We start from the raw sequence: 23,075 nt of genomic DNA, 5'->3' as shown, positions 1-23,075 counted from the left end.
ACCCTCAACTTCCTGTTCTTTCTCTCACTATAAACTCTCCTTTTTTCCCTCACCATTTTCAGTGCCAAAGCATGTTCTGTTGGAATAATTTCCTTCCCTTTTGCTAATTTTCGCTCTTTCTTCTTTCCCCTCTCATTTTAAATTGCCTTTTTTCATTGTCCATCTTGCCTTCTTCCATTTATTCCCACCCTGTTTTTGTAAAAAGAAGCAGCAGCTAGAAGTTACTCTTTCTCTCCAGCTACCATCTCCTTTCTACCTCATTTTTTCTCCAGTTCTTATATTAACCCTTTTTACAATTCTTGTCATCCCCCCCCCCCAGTCCTTGTAAGATTCCCAGGAAAATGTCATCCTTAGCTGCTTGCTTGATGTTACACAGCAGATGCCTCTTTTTCTCTCTTTTTAAAGGAAAGCAATTGTGGGAGGCTGCCAGTTTGACTGGATTCTGGAAGAATGAATAGTGAGGCAGAAAGACTGCTTAACCTGTTCTACTCTGATCATTTTCCCCCGCTAAGGCTCCCCACTCTCCTGCTGTTCCTTGCAATCAAAAAGGTGATTACAGGTGAAACTAAAAAAAATAGAATATCATTGAAAAGTTCATTTATTTCAGTAATAACTTAAAAGGTGAAACCAATATAGGAGATAGACTCATGACATGCAAAGTGAGACATGTCAAGCCTTTATTTGTTGTGTGATGATCATGGCGTACAGCTGAAGAATACCCCAAATTCACAATCTCAGAAAATTAGAATATTAAATGTCTCTCAGATTATATAACAGAATCATAGTCTTAACATTTCCCTTGAAACGTGTTAGAAGGCTGTAGCTGATTGAGAATGTGATAGCCTCTCGGCAGGAGTTGGTTGCTGGAAGCATACTGGTGCTCCAAATTTTCTGGTGACTTCTTGCTGCTTTGGGGAGCATATTTCGGTGTTGCATTGATTTTGGAACCTGTAAATGGCTTTGGAGACTCCCTGCCCCGCTCACCGCAGTCTCTTACCTTTTACCCTGTTCTTCTGATTGTTGCGAGAGCTTGCAAAATACATTATCGAAGGAATGGAACAGCAAAGCAAACTGTAGGTATAGATGGCATTTGTGCTGCTTTTCCCCATCCAGGGACGTATGGGGGTTGGAGGGGGTGCTCTGCCCCGGGCACTGCCTGGGGGGGTGTGTGTGACAAAGTGGCTCGCTGCCTCCCCCCAGCTGTAGAGCGGCGGAGGCGTGCACGCAGTCAGTGTGGGTGCTGCTCACGCAGCGTCCACATGGCGCCCATATGGGCGACTGCATGGGCTGCTGCTTGCATGGCGACTGTACGGGATGCTGCACATGCGCAGTCTGTACGGACATTGTGCATGTGTCACTGGGCAGTTCGCCCGCCCCTCGGCGTCCCACCCCGGGTGACAGAGAGGGTTCTTCTGCCACTGTCCCCATCCTTTTGAAAAGGTCTGATTTTGACTTGTTCTGGGGACAGGTCAGGTTGTGAACCCAATTGCCACACCTTAGATTCCCCAATTACCCTTCTGCTAAGCAACATTTTAGCAGGATGTTTATATATTTTTTAAAACCAACATGTTGAAATGATGTGATTTGACACCCTGCCTCTTACTTACCCATGTTGGCTGTATTACAGCCACTAGTATGAACAGAACATAGCAGAATGCATATGTAAAAAAATGCTGTCGCTGCTGAAGTGTAGAAAGTCAGCTGCTGTTACTTACAGTGGGAGAGTAGCCACTGGGTTGCGTTGAAAGCTCCATCTGGAAGCCCTACATAGACTATGGTTGGCGAGTCCTTTCGCCTATTTGTGTATGTTTATATTGTGTGAAGTGACTTTTCCAGTATAATCCTATGTGTGTCTATTTGGAGGTGAGTCTCATTGAGTTCGGTTCCAGATTTCACATCTTTTAGCATCCTTCCCTGAGTATATTAGTTCTTGGAGGTATGTTTAGCTGCTTTCTAGTACCAGGCAAAGAAGACTCCCAATTAATTGTTCCTGTGCTCTTTAGTCGAATGTGCAGGAGCAAGATTTAACTTATATGCATTTGGCCCAGTTACTTAACCGCAGTGTATGTCACGCAGGGGCCTCATGAAAGGATTTTCCTTAGAGGGCCTCTGCAAATATGTTGGAGATGGGCCTCGAACTCTTGGCTTGGAACTGCCTTTTCCGTAGCAGAGATGGTAGTAATGGTAGTCATTGATCCAGGGACGTGCAGCCTGGGTTTTTTCAGTGAGTACACAAACTCCCTTCTTGTAAACTGAAGTGTTTTGCTGATTATTTTGTCAGTTGATGTAAATTAGTTGCACGTTAGAGAGAGTTCAGATTGTGTATATGATTTTTCTTTACCTTCTTTGCTCTCCTTGTAAGATTCAAACACTTTTTTACTTGCTTTCTCACATTACCTGGATTTTGATTTGTTGTGTATAATAATCTCTTATTTGGTCATTTTATTTGATATGCAGATATTTGGGAGACAGGATGATCACAGAAGTTACTAAAAAAAGACAAGGGATGGGGAGGCAGGGAGGCAGCTAGGCCTGACAATATTAAGTGCTGATAATGGGTTTAAAACTGTGTTAAGACGGGCTAAGTTTTTGTAACAGCTTATATAAAAATATTTTAGCTGTGTGGGGTTTAGGTGGGAGAATGAAGAACTAGCTGTACAGGGATTGCGTTTATATTGGACTCCAGTTTATATTGCTGTGATTCTGATGTTCTGATTTCCCATTGAGTTCCCATTTGTGAAGTGAAGCTGTATCCCTTACTATTATCATTCAGGAAGAATCTAAAAACATTCCTGTTTACCATTTGGTGGCTGAAAGATATGGTTACTGGCAACCAAGAAATTATTTTTTAGAAGTTTAAAATATGCTTTATGTTTTTGAAACTATTTTGTGCCTTCTTTGGCGGGGAAGGGCAGGATATACATTGAAATAAATAAATAACCGTGCTTATCAGAACAAGAAATCCCTCACGGAGACATAGCTGTGGCTAAGGATGCTGGTAGTGGTGTGAATCTCGCTGTGTAATCTTAGGCATGTCTACTCAGAAGTAAGTCTCATTGAATTCATTGCAGCCTTAGTTAGGTGCCTGTCCTCCTTATGTGCCACAATATGCATTGCATTAGGTTTTGAAGGGCAGAACTAGCAAAACTGAATGAAAAGGGAAGGATTCCTAGGGAGGCATATATGAGTGCCGTTAAAAACAATGTATAAGTTGTTCGTGTTTTTGACAATTCATTAATTCCTCGCCTCTGGAAGTAGGAGTTGTATGGAAACTCATTCTCAGTATAAATGTCACAGGCATTTTGGTTCTCAGCCCAGAGACAGTGTTTTCAGTGCCACCACCTTAAACATTATTCATAAACCAGGTGCTTTGGAAACAAAATATGTACTGATTGCTTTTACCAGATTTACAAAGCAATCCTATGCCTGTTTGTTTTCTTGTGTTTGATAAGGCTTCCTTCCAGGAAAAAGTATGCACCCAATCCCATATGTTATACCCATTTACCTGGGAATAAGCTCCATTAAACTCAGTAAGACTTACTTCTGAGTAGATAGGTGTAGAATTGTGCCATAAGGCCAAAGTCCTCCACACACTTACTAAAGAGTTAGCCTCTTTCTACACAATGGAATTCATTTATAACTGAACATTCATAGGATTGTGCTGTTAGAACCATTACAGAAATAACCAGTATACAATTCAGAGTGTGTTTTTATACATAGAAAAGTTATTTAAAGCACTACAAAACCACCATTAAAATTACTGGTTTCTCCACAAAATTTCTTAACATCTACATAGGCCTGTTGGCAAAATATTTATATCTATATCTTTAAGAGTCAGCTAAAATGTGAAAAGCAAAGATCACTTCTGAATCTCTGATGAAAGTACAGTGGTACCTCGGGTTAAGTTCTTAATTGGTTCCGGGGTGCCATCCGCACCCTGAAAAGTACTTAACCCGAGAGGCGATAGTGTGCATGCGCAAAGCGCCAATAGAGCGCTTCTGCGCACATGCGGAGCACGTAGAATGCTTCTGTGCATGCGCGCATGGCGGAACCTGGAAGTAAACACTTCCGGGTCCGCTGCGTACTTAACCTGAAAGTACGCAACATGAAGCGTACTTAACCCAAGGTATGACTATGTTCCACAACATGAAACAAAGCACCTGACTTCTGGTGGTTGAGGCCAGTCAGGCCTCTGAAACACAGGGGGAAACTAACTCGTTGCCTCTGTACGACGGCCTCTCTAACAAGGGGGACAGCTGGTTGCAGCTAAGTTGTAAATGCTTTTTAGAAGAAATAGCTACTCTAAAGCATAAATGCATTTGTTACATGCATTATGTCATTTGTACTAGCTAGAAGAAGTGTTTCCCACAGTTATGTAATGCATAAAAATTAAAGCTGGCATTGAGCAGAAAATAACCACAACTGAACAGCTCCCATTCTTCATTCAGAAGCTTGTTCTATATTAGGCAGCACTGGTCCTTTGCAGGATATGCCAGCTAATCCCAAATTATCTGTTAGCATTCCCCTGAAATGAGGCCTTTCACAGAAATTCTGTTGTATAATGAAAGTATAAAGTCTGTTGCACCTGTATCCTTGTACATCTTTTTTGTATATAGAAAAGCATGGACAATAGAAGGGTTTTATAACTTGGAAAGCTGATGCAAAATCAAATAACTTCGGGCTTCCTTTAATTTAAGAGATTCGTCTTTCAAGAAAAGATGCACTGAAGTAAATACATAGTATAGTCACACTCCTTCTGAGTGATCCCTTCATAGTTTGAATGTAAAACATATATCCAAGCACCTATTGCTGTTCAGTCCCCAGGTGACCAGTAGCCCAGTATACCCATCTTTAAGGGCATTGGGACACTTACTGTGGGAGGCATTTTCTGCAATTCACCCAGAAGAAGCTGCTGATTTGGACATTGGTCCATCTAGTGCAGTCTTGTCTACACCAACTGGGATTGAACCTGGGACCGTCTGCATGCAAAGCAAGTGCTCTACTACTGCAGCCCATCCACCTCAACCATCCAATTCTCTATTTCCACAGAATATTTATGATGTCTCTCTTTCTCCCCTTCCACTTCTTATGTCCCCGCCACATCTGCTTCAAAGTCGTTCTAATCTTTGGCTCATTAATATAACATGCTCTGCTTTGTTCTAATACAGGCTTCCTCAACCTCGGCCCTCTAGATGTTTTGAGACTGCAATTCCCATCATCCCTGACCACTGGTCCTGCTAGCTAGGGATCATGGGAGTTGTAGGCCAAAAACATCTGGAGGGCCAAGGTTGAGGAAGCCTGGTCTAATATATGCTGGAGCCCTAGCTCAACAAAACACTTAGCTCCAATGGTGACTTAGTTTAACCTTCATTAGTTTGACAAACCATGTGCCATCTTACAGACTAGCAAGCAAGCTGTGGCTTGTTTCTCCAAAGCTTGGCTTGTTTTTCAGCTGCTTTTGCCTTCTGCCCTTGTCCCATGGAATGGGGTGGTCAAACAAAGAATGATTAAGCAAGGTTGTTGGGTTCAAACAGAACACCAAGTTTTAGTTACACTTAGTATCAGCCATGGTTTGTAAACCAACAAGAAATCCATGGCTTCATTGTTTGGTGGGAGGAAACAAACTAATAATACTGTAGTTTGTGATCTTTGTATGAAAGGTGGGTACGTATATAAATTTAATAAATAATACTAAGTTAAGTTGAACAAAGCATGCCTTAGTTTTACTGGATGTGTGAACAGTCCTCTTGTTATTCTCACACCAGATGATTAGTAGCTTTCATTGACCGTCTATTCTCATTAAAATACATTATAATGCTGACATATAATTTTCATTTGGCATTCAGACTGTATGTTAAAAATCCTATTTTTTGAATAAGGAATGAAATAACATATTGCTCTACAAAACTAAGACTCTGGGAAGTGGGTATAAAAGAATGGTTTTATTCTCTGATGGACATTTTTAGATTGGCCAGGACAAACTTAAAAGCACTCCACTTTAAACCACGTTGAAAGCTATCTCATACTTTTGAGCGTTCAATATATCCATTTGGATAACACATCTGGTCAGTATATGAGAAGGGATTCCTGCCATAAGACTCTGAGAATTTTAAAGAAGGCAGAAAGGAAGAAAATGTAGGCCAAATATAATATTTCCCCCAGTTAAGTGTAAAAATATTGCTTCTGACTTTTCGGAATAAAGTTGGTCATCACACTTCTGTAGAATGTTGTTTGCAGAATACAGGGCATCGTTTTAACTTCTTAGCAAAGGTAGAAGTTAGAGTTTCACCTTTTTCTCTCCACTGTTTAAATAGCTTGCTTTTTCAATTGGTCATGTATTTTTTTTCCTCTGAAAAATTTGGCAACTACATGGTACTGTTTATGCTGGCAGTAAACAAATAGCTATAATTCTTTCACATTGTCAAAAGTAATGGTTTTTTGAGTTAAACAGTTAATACAAACTTGAGTTTCAAAATATTATCCAATGTATTGAATGGGTTTCGGTTTCCAAACTCAACACCTGCTTTTTGGTTCTACGACTTAATACCATCTCTGAGGATGCAGTGAAATTTTAATTTGCAAGTCTTATGTTTCATAATACTGTATTGAGGTTTGGTTGTCTCTCAATAGTACCGTTGTTTAGCTGAAGAGGATGCAACACACCTTACCAAAGTCATTTCCCATTAGCCAAGTTACAGTGTTATTTAAACCACATAAAGTTTATCATATATGTCCAGCCCATTTACTGTAGGTTAGTATCATCTTAAATGTCCATGAAGGTACTGATACTGTGTCTTCTTCACATCTTTGTTGGCAAGTGGTTTTTTAAGAGCATCGTGAATCTCTCGAGGGGTAGATGAGCACCATTTCCTCCCTACCCTCACAGCCCAAGGATGTACAGCAGCATAATGTTTTGGAGTAAAATCAGGGGAGGGCAATGCGTTCTGCTTCCTCCTGACCCCCCCCCCCCGGTCCAGGCAGATGCTAGGACTGATAGACGTACACCCCTCCCCTTTAAATAGATATAAGGAAGTGTCAGGGCTTATCTAAAAGAATTTCCCATTCCCTCCTCCATCACAATTTTATTGATTGGGCACAGGTTTTCAGATTGGTATTAAAGATGTATCTATGCCTTCATAACATCCTTATTTTATATAAGGTATAAAGTGCAACCAATTCCCAAACCAGTATCCGTGGGGCAAACAATACATTATACACAGATGGGTATAACAAAGAACGCATGGTTTTGTTTGCTAAGGGCATGGGGCGGGGGGGACAGCCTGGGGAGGCTGCAGTGCTGAACAGAAAATAGTGCTTGTCCATTGACTATTGTCCAGATCAAAATCACATTCCCACTGCAGGGGGGAAAGAGGCAGGTACACTTACCTAATTATGGTTTACTCCTTGGTAAAGTGCACTGCATCTTCAGTTTTGTCAGTAGCAAAGATTGCATTTCAAATTTCTGGAGTGCATTCAGTTTAAGTAGCATCAACAAATATTTTATGTCTACATAGCTGCCAAGTTATCCCTTTTTAAAAGGGATTTTCCCTTATGCTGAATAGGCTTCCTCGCGAGAAAAGGGAAAACTTGGCAGCTATGTATGTCTAGTAAGTTTTGGTATAGTTCTTAAGATCAAATCCATTATAATGGTCTGAAAGCAATTTATATGAATCACTTTTAAGAGCCTGTTTATGACTAAACAGGCTTTGGTAGTACATGGAAAAAAATGGAAAATGGGCTATAAAGATATTTCAGAGTAGTGTTTCTGTTTTATTTTAAGTGCTACACAACCGTAAGATGGTTTCTTTCCTTGCTTCCGTTAAGTGTCCTTGGCAATTTAAACATTGGTGAAATGAAGTAGATTAGTTCTGAGTTTTGTTTTCCAGGATAAATGATTAGGATCTTCTCCATCAAATATTGGCAGGTTTTGAAAAGCATACAGAAAAAATACATTAAACTAATTTGGGAGGAAAATGCAGAGAGACAGGAATCATTTAATGCTTTTTGTTTGCCGTATGATTATATTTATTTCATAAAATTCTCAAACAGCTTAATTGCAGAAAACCTCATAGTGGTTTACAAAAAGATAAAGCAATAAAACTATCACTTAGAAGGATTAACAATAATAAATTAAGACATTTGAAAAGTTGAAATAGCAGTAGACTGAAAGCAGATCAGAACTCACATCAACTTTCTTAAACATTTGAATAAAGGTAAAGGGACCCCTGACCATTAGGTCCAGTCATGACCAACTCTGGGATTGCGGCACTCATTTCACTTTACTGGCCGAGGGAGCCGGTGTACAGCTTCCAGGTCATGTGGCCAGCATGACAAAGCCGCTTCTGGCGAACCAGAGCAACACACGGAAATGCCATTTACCTTCCCACCGGAGCGGTACCTATTTATCTACTTGCACTTTGACGTGCTTTCAAAGAAGCTAGGTTGGCAGGAGCTGGGACCAAGCAACAGGAGCTCACCCCATCGTGGGGATGTGAACTGCCGACCTTCTGATTGGTAAGCCCTAGGTTCTGTGGTTTAACCCACAAAAATGTTTTTAACAGGCGTTAAAAAATGTACAGTGAAAGCGCCTGCCTGGTATCAATAGGCAAGGAGTGCAGGTGATGCCACACTAAAATATCAAACTCTGACTGAAATCACCTACAGGCAATTCCCCACTCCTGCGTGTTCGAGGTTCACATGGCCACGCACAAGCGAGTACTTATTGTAGACAGATTGCATCCTAGTGCCATTTTGAACTGTTTTGGAGGTAAAAAAGTTAAATGCCCTGCATATTTATGTTAGGTCAAGACTTTGTACAAATTAGTATGAATCATGTTATAGTTTACAAAGTTTGCAGTTTTGAAGTTCCAAATGTGGAGGAAGAACCTGTAAATTCTGTAGTGCAATAGGTTGGGTCACATGGTTTGGGGTAATTCAAAGCCATTGGAGCTGCCCTTGAGAGTGACCCATGGATGACAGCTCACACTTTATGGTACATTGACATTGTCTTTCTTCCTATCCAGTCAAATTGCTGCTTCAGGCAGAAGAGAGAGGCGTCGTGTCAATCAAAGGTGTGTGTGCAAACCGTTTCCTTTCTATGAATGAAGATGGCCGGTTGTTAGCACTGGTAAGCAAATGCTATTGTTTCTTTCTCCCTCTCATATTAGGGTGGAGCTAGATGTAATGGAATGCCTTTAATGCTTTTTAAAGATTCTCAGAATTTGGTGCAGTTACAGGAAAACACAGCTCCACCTGTAGGCATTCATTAATACCTTTCTTGGACTTCCACTGTGGTACAGTGGAACCTCGGCTTTCGAACGTAATCCATTCCAGAAGACCGTTCAGCTTCTGAAACGTTTGAAAATTGAGGATCGATGGGCTGGCTGCAAAATAAATGGAAAAAAAATGAAAAACACGTCTTGGAAGCCATTCGACTTTTGAGGAATGTTCAAAACTGGAGCACTTCCGGGTTTTTGTTGTTCTGGAGCCAAAACGTTTGAGTACGGAGCCATTCGAGTTTTGAAGTTTGACTGTACTTCCATTTTTGGGCTATCTTTGATGGCCGGGGTTAAGCAATATTTTCTTTAAGTATATTTTAGCATTCACATTACCATTAGTGTGGGTTAGTAATGGAAGTAAACAAAATTTAATAAATATCCTGTCATATTGAACTAGGATTTTTGGTTTAGCATTCCATGTAAATGCAGCCGATGATTTCAGTGGAATTTACACTTAAGGAAGTGTGTTTAAGTTTGCACATACCTTATCTCTATTAAGGGTGGGCGCTTAACGTGTATAAAAACCAAATATTTTCCATTCCTTGTTACATAAGGCAGTGTTGACCTTTGATCAGGAAATTAGACAGCTAGTTTACAAAAAGCCGTTCTGTTAAATCTTTTTTGTAAACTAGCTCTTTAATTTGGAAGTAGTATTTGGAAGTTTTCATTTATGTGGGTGTGTGGGAGCATGTTATCTATGGGAGCTTCAAAGATAAAACAAATAGTGTTCTGATTGTATACACATATTATCCTTTTGCTAAATGGGTGTGAACACTGATCAAGTCTTAAATCCTTCTGATTAGACTTTTTCATGATGGTAGCAGACTATGAATAATGTTTTCTTCCTTCATTTTCAGAAATACATAACAGATGAATGCTTCTTTTTTGAACGCTTGGAATCTAATAACTACAATACATATCGATCTCGTAAACATAGTGATTGGTATGTTGCACTGAAACGAACTGGGCAGTATAAACTCGGACCAAAAACTGGACGAGGACAGAAAGCTATCCTTTTCCTTCCGATGTCTGCCAAGAGTTGATTTTAGTGGCAGAGTCTATAAAATATACTACAACAGTGGTAAACTTCTGCTTTGCCGCAATACAGAAAAATGTGACCAAATATTTGCCAGGATCAGCTGGCACTTGCAGATCGATTGTAGAACTGTGTCTGTTTTAAGCCTTCTAACTGTTTTAATTCCTGGAACCATGTATGTGTGTATGTGAATGTGTCAGGCTGGAACACCAAGGCACCAACTGAATATTATGCTTGTTTCCAACTTGATGGTTTGGGGGTAGAGTTAAAAAATAATTATTATTTGGGCCATTCAGATGAAAGGGGATTAAAAATGTGCATAGCTAGAGAAACAGTAGCATTTCAAATGAAATAATATATATTATCCTTTTAGAAGGTAGAAAAAGGAATTTAATTTGGAACAGGATATACGTATATTTTAGTACAAGGGATTTTTTTTCTAAGCCAAAAAAATAACACTAAATGTGTTGCTAACTTGACATGTTTCTATAATTCTCTGGCAGCTCCCTGTGGTACAGCTGATAGAAAAGGCCTGTGTACACAGATGGAAATTCTCTCACGGTTAAATCAATTTTATCAAACCCTTCCCTATACCCATAAAGAAGCAATCTAGCAATGTTGCTGGTGATTGGAGTAGTGTCTGGTGTCTTGGCAAGCTCAGCTAGATCCTTCCACTCACACCTCAGGCATTCCTGTTGGCATAAACTGATTGTGAAAGAGGAAGGCTCCATTCGGCAGATGATGTACATATCCGACTTGCCAAAGGCTCCCGGGTGTCTGTGTTGCTGCCGTATGCTTAGGAGGGACTTGAATTCTGACTTAATGCCAGTCTCCTCGAAAACTTCTCGAACTGCTGTGTTCCCTAAGGAGGAGGAAAAGAAGAAATTCCCTTTTTTAAAAAACATTAACTATAATTCTCTCCTCCATCTCTCTCGCTTTGCCATTAGATTACATTCAACAGCACCACCCCTCCCTCTGTTAGACTGAGTGAAAAATATACCCCCCCCCCCAAAAAAAATGAACCTCTCCACAAAATACTTTGGTTGTAGATATTATAAAAACACTACTGCAGGTGTTTTTAATTTGAAATGCAATGTATATGAAACCACCTTACACCAAACAAAGCAATTGCTGGCAAAGTTTTCTGTGCTTTTTAAAAACTGAGCTCCACATTCATGATTAATCATAGGTACGACCCGAATCATAAAACTGTAGAGTTGGAAGGGACTACTAGAAACATCCTAGTCCAGCCCCCTGCAATGCAGGAATAGTTTGCCCACCGTGGGGCTCAAACCCACAACCCTGAGATTAAGAGTCCCCTGCTCTACCGACTGAGCTATCCCTGGGCTTCAAAACACAAGACTGCAGAGCTAGAAAACACAACCTTGGCCTTGTATATAGGCGGCATTAATTAATTTCTGATATGTAAAACTTAAAATTTTTGGAAATGTGTTTGTGGCTCTAAAAATAATTTTTAAAAGCCCAGTCCAGCAAATGCATATTTAGGAATTATGAAATTAGGTATATGTCTGATGTGTAATTATTAATCACTCTGTGGTTTTAATCATGGGTGATACACAGTATCAATGCCCATAAGTAAACTAAAAAAATGGGTTATACCAGGGGTCCCCAGACTACGGCCCCCGGGCCGGATGCGGCCCAATTGGCCTCCCAATCAGGCCCGCGACGACCCCCGCCACCCGCTGCCGCCGCCCGCTCTTACAGCGCACAGCACGGCGGCGATCTTCCAAATCGGAAAAAATCGCCGAAAATCCTTTGTGCGCATGCGTATGGGCCTCTCCCAACCCAGAAGAGGTCATTTCCGGTGCACTTCCGGGGCGGGGGAGGCCCATACGCATGCGCACAAGCGATTTTCGGCGATTTTTTTCGACCGGGAAGCGTGCCAGTGCGCCAGTGTGTGTGCGCATGCGCACGGGCGCGCACTCCCCTGCCCTCCGGCCCGCTGCGCGTAAGTCTGGGGACCCCTGGGTTATACAGTGGCACTTAGAATTAGAAGCACATGTGGAAGACAGGGCCATGCCTTCCAAGTAATAAGTAGCCTGTTATTGCAAGAGTTCATTGTGGATTTAAGGGTGATCAAGCAATGGGCGTTACTGACATTACAATCGTACCTTGGATCCTGGACGCCTTGCGACTCGAACATTTTGGCTCCCGAACTCTGCAAAGTTAGTGTTCCGGTTTGCAAATGTTCTTTGGAACATGAATGTCCGACACGGCTTCAGCAGCTTCCGATTGAGTGCAGGCAGCTCCTGCAGCGAATCGGAAGCCGCGCTTTGGTTTTAGAACGTTTTCGGAAGCCAAAAGGGCTTTCGGAACAGATTGCATTTGACAACCAAGGTACGACTGTATAAGATAGTTTATGGCCCTAGAGTTATGTCTCCCATTCAAATGTTCAAGTGGGCTCCCTATTTGTTCTGAGTTTGTTCCCTGTTCTGAGTTTCCTTCATCTGAGGCCAAGGAAGTCGGCAGATATTAAAATGTAAGATTCTAAATCAATTCCTCTAGCCTGCCTTATAGGGGCTGCTTAATTCCCTCAAAAAGATTAGTGATCATGACACTCTTCCCTTCCTATGTATGCTGTTTCCCCTCTCTTTCAAGTCTGGGGATATCTAAGGTTAGCATTAATTTACGTACAAACGTTTTTCCTAGCTGTATTTAGCATGAAACCATTTCAGAATCTTGGTTTTGGCTGGGTTAGAAGCAGGTTTGCAAACCATGGTTTGGCCTACAAAAATGTCAGGGCAGCCACATTTATTTTAAAATAATGACATAATAACGTTTGTATCATTTAACAAAATTTGCAACAGCCTGCCTTGAACATCATCCGATACAAAGACACCACAAACCTTGAGAAACAACATAGTAAATTTTAAATAGGAGTTGCTCCTGCACATAATCCATGCCATGTAGTACAATGTGAGTTGCACAGTACATGCTGATTGTTGATGCGTTAGCAAAATGTTGGCTAACTGCTTTGCTGTGCTACCAAATTGCTATTCTGTCTTTGGTATGTTGATTCATACCATTGTTTTCCACTTTGCAGACAAATTATATTTTGTGAGATTAACATATCTACATAGCTGCCAAGTTTTCCCTTTTCTCACGAGGAAGCCTATTCAGCATAAGGGAATTTCCCTTAAAAAAAAGGGATAACTTGGCAGCTATGATATCTATTCAGAAATAGGTCCTGTTGAGTTCAGTGGGACTTACTCCCAGGTAAGGGTGTAGCCTAGGTTGGTAGGCTACAAAGTATGCTCACTTAACCAAAAAAGCAGTTTCATAAAATCAACATATGCTTCCAGTGTAACTAAATACTAAGTTAAGTATGTCATGACTAGATTAGTAAATTAAGACAGTTTTCATTGAGTTATTCTTTTAGATATAAAATCATGCCATGCCTTGTGTATATAAATTAAGAAAAATTACTTATTAGGAATAAGGTTGCAAACAATTTTAATGTGCTATAGGATCCGTCATTTTACCTACTTTCAGCCAGAAGTTCCCATTTGCCATCAACAAGTTTCAAAGAAATTGCAGGCATGACGACTTGTAAGGTGAGGAAGGACCAACCTTAATGTAATTACCGAAATAGCCAAGTACTTACCAATGTCTTCACCTGGTTCAGACAATCCTCCTGGAAATTTCCATGCATTTGTTGTCTTAAAGGGGAGTAAAAACAACCATGTGGTTAATCTGTTTCCTTTGACAAGACACTAGAAATAAATTGCTGCCTCTCTTGACTGGTCCTTTCTTTTGTTTTTGCAAATGTGAGCATCAAAATACAATTAGGTATCTACATGTTTTGCAATATAATAGACATATAGTAGATGTCTATTATATTGCAAGAAAACATACACTGATTTGTCTAATGACTGTTAGATGGTTTATACTTGCAACATTGCTGCTCATTAACAGTTTTTAAAAGCTGCTAAAGGTAGTTATATTCTATAGCCACAATCCAATGCTGAGTCAGGAAAGTTTAAGCCTATGGCCTTAAGTGCACCTAACTCTCTGTTGGACTGGAGCCTATGTAATCTAATATTTAATCATGTATACTCTACTTCAATGTTTGCAAACATCAGTACATTTTCTAAACAGTGATTGATTGTAGTACTGTTCTATACTGCACTGGCTATGAATTTTTCTTTTGTGTCTGTAATAACCAATGTGTACCACATTATTTTTGGTTATGAAGCTGAAAAATAAAGCTGAAGTTCTTGTGTGCCATCTGATGAATCATGTGTTTGTGTAATTTTTAAAGACCAAATGGATAAAGGTTTTTACCAGCATGGTGTGATACCTACTGCTAATGACATTCGTCACAAAGAAGGAGAGGTATATTGAATGCATTGCTTTGATTTGCACCCCAGGGATAATGCATTACATATTTCTGGTTCTTTCCCATTTTTGTTAGACCAGCTTCAGATTAATGTGTGGTTATTGGGGGAGGGGGGGCGCTGAGTGTTTCCTAAAGCAGTAGTATCCTTCCAACTCACTTGGTCGGTGCACAGTAACAGAAGGAAAACTTTCTGTAGTCAATTAGTTGGATCCACAATTTGTTGCACACAGCCCACACTGAAACCAACCATTGTTTAGTTGTGAATGGCATACCCAATTGATTTCAATGGGATCTAAGTGCAGCTAATTTCCATTGTTTTGTATGCTCTCTCCCTGTCATGGTGAAGGCTCCTGCCATGAAGTACGAGCAAGGGTTTTGGGGGAGAGGAGCATGCTTAGATATTTCACTGACACTGTGCATGGGGAGAGGTTTCTGATTCACCTTGCCCCTGCTCATGCATGGGTAGAATGTAGCCTACTGGATAAAAATAGGAGTTGCATCCCTTTCTTTTGCCTCTGCCCCCAACTACATGTGACCCCTGGAAGGTCCTGAAGGACACCAGTCCTGAAAGACCTACATTGGCTCCCAGTACATTTCCGAGCACAATTCAAAGTGTTGGTGCTGACCTTTAAAGCCCTAAACAGCCCAGTATACCTGAAGGAGAGTCTCCACCCCCACCATTCAGCTGAGGTCCAGCACTGAGGGCCTTCTGTGAGGGAAGTGAGGTTACAGGGAACCAGCCAGCCACTTCCCGGTAGTGGCGCCCGCCCTGTGGAATGCCCTCCCATCAGATGTCAAAGAAATAAACAACTATATGACATTTAGAAGACATCTGAAGGCAGCCCTGTTTAGGGAAGTTTTTAAACGTTTGATCCTTTATTGTGTTTTTAATACAGTATTCTGTTGGGAGCCCCCAGAGTGGCTGGGGAAACCCAGCTAGATGGGTAGGGTATGAAGAAGGAGGAGGAGGAGGAGGTTGCCCAAGGGGGGGATTAACCCTGGCGCTCAAAAGGGTTCCGCACCTCAGCTCTAGGCAATGCATCTTGGTCACTTTTGCTTCTACTTAAGCAAGTGTGTGTGTGAGTGTGAGTGAGAGAGAGAGTGACCTGCTTCCATAATGCAACAGGGGCCATACTACAGAAAATTGCCTGTCCCATTAGAAGGAAAAAGATGAAGGTATGAAAGCAGAGTGCAGACAGACTCTCCCACCCCTGCTTCATAGCATATTAATGGGTTCTTCACTCATTTACATATAAAACCAATTGGCGGGTAACCTATTTTGTTCCAAGGGCCTTTAGACTTTGCTTTTCATCACTGGGAACTGTTTTGCATTTTAATGCTCTTCAGCCATGACGTCACATGTGCAGCTCTTAACACAGGTTACAGGTAGGTAGCCGTGTTGGTCTGGATCGAAGTAAAATAAAAAAATTCCTTCAGTAGCACCTTAAAGACCAACTAAGTTTTTATTTTGGTATGAGCTTTCGTGTGCATGCACACTTCTTCAGATACAGTGTATCTGATTCACTGTATCTGAAGAAGTGTGCATGCACACGAAAGCTCATACCAAAATAAAAACTTAGTTATTTTAGCTCTTAACACAGTGCAGGTCACCGTTACACAAATACATAGGCTTTGAACTTTCAATACATTTGGCCACACCACTGGAATCAGTAACACTGTTTCTGAATCTAAAAGTAGCTGCTGGCAAATTTCAAGCAACTTTTTTTTAAAGGCAGAAAGCCAAATCCTTAACAAGTACAATATGGTTCTTCATAAACTCACTCTCCCTTGCTTAAAAGTGTGTTTTTAAACATATTTTTTGGAGGAATTGTTAGTTCTTGAATCTATTAATATTATATTCCCCATCACCCATCAGATACCCAGAAAAAAATGTGTTATTTTTTCCAAATTGGGATATGTGAATTTTCCTGTGCTGCAAACTATATAACTGTAGCCAGTTAACAGCTTACAATTTGTGTGCCAAACTTAAACATTAACCTGGCAATTTGTCAAAATGCAGGCAGTTTTACATTACTTGCTACATTGGAGGATTTGTCCTTGAGTTTTTGAATTACAAATGAAACATATAATGCCTGCCTTTCCATTAATTAAATGTGCTGTATAGCTAGCGTGAGTTGAAAATTAATCGTACAGCTAAGAAGAAGAAAAAACAATTATTCGACCAGAAGGTAACTGAAAATAAGCAAGACCTTATAGAAAACAATATAAATAACTGCTTCCTGGTATATATAATTTGATTGCTGACTGAGAATTTTTAACTATCCCAGCATTTTTTTAGTATAGGTAATAAATGGTCTTAAGATATGATATGAAATTCTTAAGGGTTTTATATTTCAATTTATTATTTCTATGCCATTCTTAACATATCTTTCATCAACTATACTTGCCACTGAATTTAAGATACATAGCTGGATCCTGAAACTGTTAAGAGGATGGAGGTTTAATTAACCAAGTTATTGATTCATATCTACCTTAGATTTGTAGTGAGTGGAGGCAATTATCGTGTGATGGATATTCGGTGGCTGCCTTCCAATTCCACATTACAGAAACCACCCCGACCACAACTAACACTTGTGCTTTGGCAGGTTCAGCTATGAGGCCAAGCAGCAAAGTGTATATGTGCAGTTTAAATAATCTGGCAAGCCCCATGAATAGTGGTCTATTCTGGTTATCAGCTCAGATGCGTAATTTATTGCTGTGCTGGGGCTATAAATGCATCATGATGTCACAGACAAAACACGCCTCTGTTTGAAAAAGAACCCACAGTGGTCACAGTATAACATGGAGATAAGTGGGTTTAAACCCCATGATTGACAATCCCAAAGGGCCAGGGTGCCTAACACTGCTGAATCATGGCTGGTGCTGACACCCGGTTTGATGGAGCCTTAGACAAGATACCCTCACTCAGGTAGGGCCCCCTCAAAGCTTACTGGGAGGTGGGAATGGGTGGCAGCGCTGAAAGCATCATGCTCTTGCACCTCCTCGGTCCCACGCTATTAAGAGAAGTACAGGCTTGAGGCATCCACAGCCACTATTATCTAGCCAATGCCCAACACTCCTTGGCTCCACCTCCGATGTGTGTGTTGGGGACAACAATCAGAAGCTTTGGGGGTAAGAGAAGCAGTGGTAGATGTAGCTGTCTGACCCAGAACCTTTTTAGTGCCAGGCCATATAAGCATGTGACGGGCGCCTCTGGGGCCCTAGTATTTGCCCCGCTAGATCATGGCTATTGGCCTTACCTGGTTTCAATTACAACTATCCTGGTTGCATAGCAGAAAACCCTCTCTGCTTGGCTATGGTGCTGGCAGTTGTGATTGCAATGTCAATCCAATCCTTTTCCTCTTTGGCCCCCTTTTCCTAGCAAACGGGTGGTTCAGCCACTGCTATCCACCGACTGGTGCCTTCTCTGCATGACTAATGTGAGTACGTCATCAAACGACGTCATGATGTTTGAGCGTGGGTTACAATGACTACGTTACATTGTCTTCAACCCCAGTATAACCCAACATAGTAATATTGTAGGGGCCATAAGACTGATAGGACTTCAGTATACCTGAAGGAGCGTCTCCACCTCCATCATTCAGTCCGGACACTGCGGTCCAGTGCTGAGGGCCTTCTGGCGGTACCCTCACTGCAAGAAGCAAAGTTACATGGAACCAGGGAGAGGTCCTTCTCGGTAGTTGTGCCCACCCTGTGGAATGCCCTATCATCAGATGTCAAAGAAATAAACAACTATATGACATTTAGAAGATATCTGAAGGCAGCCTGTTTAGGGAAGTTTTTAATGACTAATGTTTTACAAATTTTTATGTGTTGTAAACTGCCCAGAGTGACTGGGGAAACCCAGCCAGATGGGTGGGGTATAAATATATTATTATTATTATTATTATTATTATTATTATTATTATTATTATTATCTTATTCAAGTCCATAGGTCTAATTTAGATTTAACACATGTATGCCAATGGAATTGATTCATGCATTGTAGCTTTAAGTCATGTACAATTCAGCATGGGTTACTGCTTACAGAGTGAATTGTACAGAGTAGAGTTACTCTGCCAGTTTTGGCTGCCTTGCTGTCTCTGCTAAAACTTTTAATAAATTCTCTTCAAGCAAATTACAGCAGACGCCCAGTAGCTTATTTTTAAAACCTCAAATGTAGCTTGCTTTTTTTCCAAAATACCAAGAGAAATTAGGCTGCTCCTCGCAGCTTAATGTTTTAAATTTTTCTTCCAGTTTCCATCCTAGATTCTACCAAACCCATCTACTCCCTGTAATTCTGTCTGCAACATCCCGTAATGACTATGAAACATTTAAAGGCACAAACAAGACATGTTCAGCTTGATCCAAGGCATTCTTACTCAGAAGTGTTCCACTGTGGTGGTCAATGGGACACTGGGGAGTGAGAATACATAGCACTTCACTTTTAATATACACTTGCTAATTATTAATTTAACAAATGGCTGAATTTCAACCCACCAAATAAAGAGTGTGTCAAGGCTCCACAAACAGAAAAAACAAAACCCACTCAAGCCTTAAGTTTAAACAAAAGATTATGAAGATAGCATCAACGACTCAAAAGCAAAAGCAAAATGCCAGCATCAAAATCCAGTAAAACTCACAGTGAGCTTTTGTACAGATTGTTTAGCAACTTCCAGAACAGAATTGCCCTTTCTAAATATAGTTTGCTGATGAAAAAGTATTACTTCAGACCATTGCTATCCCAACTAATCATTGACAAAAACAATGATCACAGAGATGATCTACACTCAAAAGTATTGGCCTTTGTCATTTTGTCACTACAGATGGAAGCGAATAAAGTTAACTTTTAACCGTTACATGATATAAAAGTCAAACAGGCTTGTTAATACAATTCACTACATTCAAGCCAATGGGCTGGATCTTGATATAGGCCAGAGGAAGAAATTCTGGTAGTGGCACTGTTCTGTGAAATGCTGCGCAAGAGCAAGTGGAAGACTGCAGGCACTGAGCAAGGACACATCTTGAGATGGTGTGCAAGATCTTATGCACAAGACCGTGCAATGCAATCCGTGCAATGGATCTTGTGCCAAAACCTTCCTGCAAGCGGAAGTATGTCTCCGGCACCAAATTATTTCTTCTAGATAATGTGAAAGACTTACTTTATTCCTGTCCTGTACGACCAATACTTTCCCGGTGTGGACATCTAATACAGCACCTGTTGGAGAAAGAGTATTTTCTGTATCCTCTGATTTTTAATGAAGAACCAATGATAGAATGTTATATTCAAAGCATTGGATGTCTTTTAAGGGGAGAGGGGGAAATTAAGGATGATTCTTTAGAGAAAAGATACCATTGGAAATGCCTTCTCTCGTGACGAGACCAATATAGCAATCACTTCCCCAAATTTGAAACAAGTGGCTCAGATGTTTCTTAGTTATGAGGCTGATGATCCACAACCCTGTCAAAATGTGCCTTGCGTGCACCTGATCTTTCTGCTCTGCATCAGTTTTGCCCCCTGTCTCTCTGCCCACCTTACCCAAAATTCAAAGCCTCTTATGGACAGGCAGTGGCTTCTGAATGCATGTTTAGCCACTGACTTCTTGTGGGCTGCCTGCATGTTCCATTTCATCCTGCATTCTTGGAGGACAACGAGATTACATTTATGAAGGCATATAGACTCCAAAGCAAAAGTATTTCCATATGCACGCTTAATAAACTAATCACACTTTTATGTGTGGGAGGAATGGTTTATAAATGAAAGAGGAACCCTGATGTAACATTCTGAAAGGACATTCCTTAGGAAATTAGTCATAAGTCTTCCATACAATGATATGACTTTGTCCTTCTGGTACATGGTTGGCAGTGTTCTAGTTGGTGTGGAATCTTATGTAGGATGCAAAGCAAAAGCTCAGATTAATTTGGAAGCTACCTGCTAAGAATGTGCTTGACTTTTGTCTTACAAAAGGAGTCTCAGATTTCTATGGCACAAAGTGTGAATGAGCAATCTGGCCAGCGAATTCTGCACCGGCAGGAGTTTCTGAACTGTCTTCAGAGGCAGCCCTACGTATAACACGTTGCAGTAATTTAACCTAGAGGTTACCAGAACATATTGAAAGCATTATGCTATTTTTAACAACATAATGAAGTGTATGACTCAGTGGACATTTTAATTTTGTTTCAATCATAATGTCCTTTTTACTTTTGTCTTGTAAAAAAGTTTGCGCGAAAAATAATAACCATACAGTATGTTATTATTAAAATCTTCCTGTGCATTGAGTTACCACAGAAATAGGCAGGAAGTAGTGTTTGTTTGAAATATAAGTGCTTTAGGGCAAATCTAACTACCATTATATTTCAAAAATCGCTGAAGACAACAGGGTTTCTTTAAGAAACTGAGATGCACCCTGACACTGCTTTCAGGATTACAGTATGTTTTCACTTGACAGAGGCAGGATTATATTTTCACTGGAGATGGAAATAGCCTGCAGGAGTGAGGTACTGATACAAAAAATGTTCATTTGTGGTGGTTCTAGGTAAGGAGAAGTAGGGTGAGGAGAGGCCAGATAACAGGCACACAGCACAAGCAGCCAGTGACTATGCCATGTGCCAGCTCCTTGTCCAACTTGGGAAATTGTGCTTGTCCTTTTAGCTACCTCTCAGGTCTGTGGCGGCAGCGCCTGTTGAATACCAGGTTGACTTTGAATAAGACCTCCCTCAGTCATGACTGTAGATGAGGAGGCGGATCTGGTTTGTATCACTGAGACTTGGGTGGGCGAGCCATGTTTTAATTACTGTACATTCGTACCTTGGTTTTTCGAACAGCTTAGTTCTCAAACATTTTGGCTTCCGAATGTTGCCAACCCAAACAGTCCCGAACAGTGACTGTTCCAGTTTGTTCCATGAGCTTCCTGCAGCCAATCAGAATCCGCAATTTGGTTTTTGAACGTTTTGAAAGTCGAACGCACTTCCGGAACAGATTCCGTTCGACTTCCAAGGTATTGTTTTTTCCCATAAGCTCGAAAACATGCTCAAACATGCCCTTAAAAACAAATCAAAAACTATTTTTTGTCTTTGCTGCCCTCTACTGTTTTAGCTATGCTATAATCCTAAACCAACTTTTTGTGGTCTGGAAAATTTTGTGATTTGAGGCAGGATCCACAACTCTAGTTATAAGCCACTGTTAGCACCAACACAGACAACAATACACAATTCTCTCTCTCTCTCTCTCTGAAGCTCACCTGCAACTCCTACTTGATGAGTAGCATAATGGGGTAACCTGCTGCGTCCTTCTGCTAGCCAAAGGGTGAGTGTAGCAGAGTCCGATTCTGCATGGTGGAAGGCAAAGCCTTGCTCTGCAGCCACAGCTATAAATCTGCTTTGTAGAATAGGAACATGCAGCCAGACTGCTACGTGGCCTTCTGTTCTCCATTGCCTGATAGAATCTGGGAGGAGAGAAGCACAGCAGAAAACACTGATGTCTATTGCTGGCCAGGTGGGGCTCGCTAGCTCTAGGAGGCTTGGAACAAGTGAAGGTCACATCAAGCCCTCTATACCATGTGGGGTAGCTATGGTTGCTTCAGTGATAAAATATGTGCAGAAGCTAAAGTGAATTATCATTTTGAATGATCCACTGTATCTGAAAGCTAACTGCTGGCATTAATCACACTGGCTGTATTCGTAGAGAGATACAAAAAACAGGCAATTTGGCTGCAAGATACAGTTGCTTTTCTCCTTCGTTGTGCAAGAAAACTAAATATGGATTCAATTAATTCCATTCTAACCGGGTAAGAAGCCAGGATATGAAGCTATGATTCGGATGGTGGGATTCTAAATCCTATACTGTATCGGGAAATCCAGGTTGCATCATCGTTAAATTTGACTGGACGGTGTTGCGCAACCAGCAAGCTGATGGCCCACCAGGAAAAAAAGTGTTGGGAAAACGCGGAATAAATGAGCGAGCTTTGGTCTGCCAGGCAGGTGCTCGAGCGCAGACCCTGCAAAGAAGCGCCAGTCTCCCCAGAGGCTCAGCAAAATGCACTTGCCCTGCAGGAACCTCCGGAAGGTTTCTGGCTCCAGGCTCTCCGGGGAACGCAGCTGGGACAGGCGCACGCTCACCCCGCCAAACTTATCCCGCAGCGGCTGCAGCCCGGTCTCCGCCAGGCCAGAGGCGGCGGCGGCGTCTCCTCGAAGGCGCCCACTCGAGCAAACGCGGCGCTGAGGACGAGGCTGCAAGAGCCGCCAAGCCAACGGCAAGAGCCGCCGGCCCCGCGCCGTCCACCCGGCCCCTAACATGGCGGCAGCTCCGGCAACAGCAACAAGCGAACGCCTCAGAGATAGGAAACGGGGGAAAGGCTAATGGTGCAGACTTCCGGTAGTCATGGGTAAAGCTTTGCTCACG

At 41.3% G+C, this 23,075-nt stretch overlaps 2 protein-coding genes across 2 annotated transcripts in view; one reads left to right on the top strand and one right to left on the bottom strand.

The window, feature by feature from the left end:
• FGF2 (fibroblast growth factor 2) overlaps window positions 1-14,567 on the top strand; it is a 22,980-nt gene extending 8,413 nt beyond the window's left edge. The window contains exons 2-3 of the mRNA XM_035112016.3: window positions 9,024-9,127; window positions 10,136-14,567. Coding sequence (XP_034967907.2) covers window positions 9,024-9,127; window positions 10,136-10,321 — 290 coding nt within the window. The 3' untranslated portion in view covers window positions 10,322-14,567. The remainder of the gene's footprint in view (window positions 1-9,023; window positions 9,128-10,135) is intronic.
• NUDT6 (nudix hydrolase 6) lies at window positions 10,682-23,075 on the bottom strand. Its single transcript, XM_035112918.3, has 5 exons — window positions 22,720-23,075; window positions 21,916-22,119; window positions 19,837-19,892; window positions 13,940-13,994; window positions 10,682-11,176 (listed from the first exon to the last, which is right to left on the bottom strand). Exons 1-5 carry the CDS (start codon window positions 22,967-22,969, stop codon window positions 10,785-10,787), a joined length of 957 nt encoding a protein of 318 aa, XP_034968809.3. The 5' UTR covers window positions 22,970-23,075; the 3' UTR covers window positions 10,682-10,784.

The sequence above is a fragment of the Zootoca vivipara genome, chromosome Z1, assembly GCF_965207765.1.
Source record: "Zootoca vivipara chromosome Z1, rZooViv2.hap1.1, whole genome shotgun sequence".
NCBI lineage: Eukaryota > Metazoa > Chordata > Lepidosauria > Squamata > Lacertidae > Zootoca > Zootoca vivipara.
Note: the sequence above shows the minus strand (reverse complement) of the source record. Positions and strands in the feature narration are given on the sequence as shown.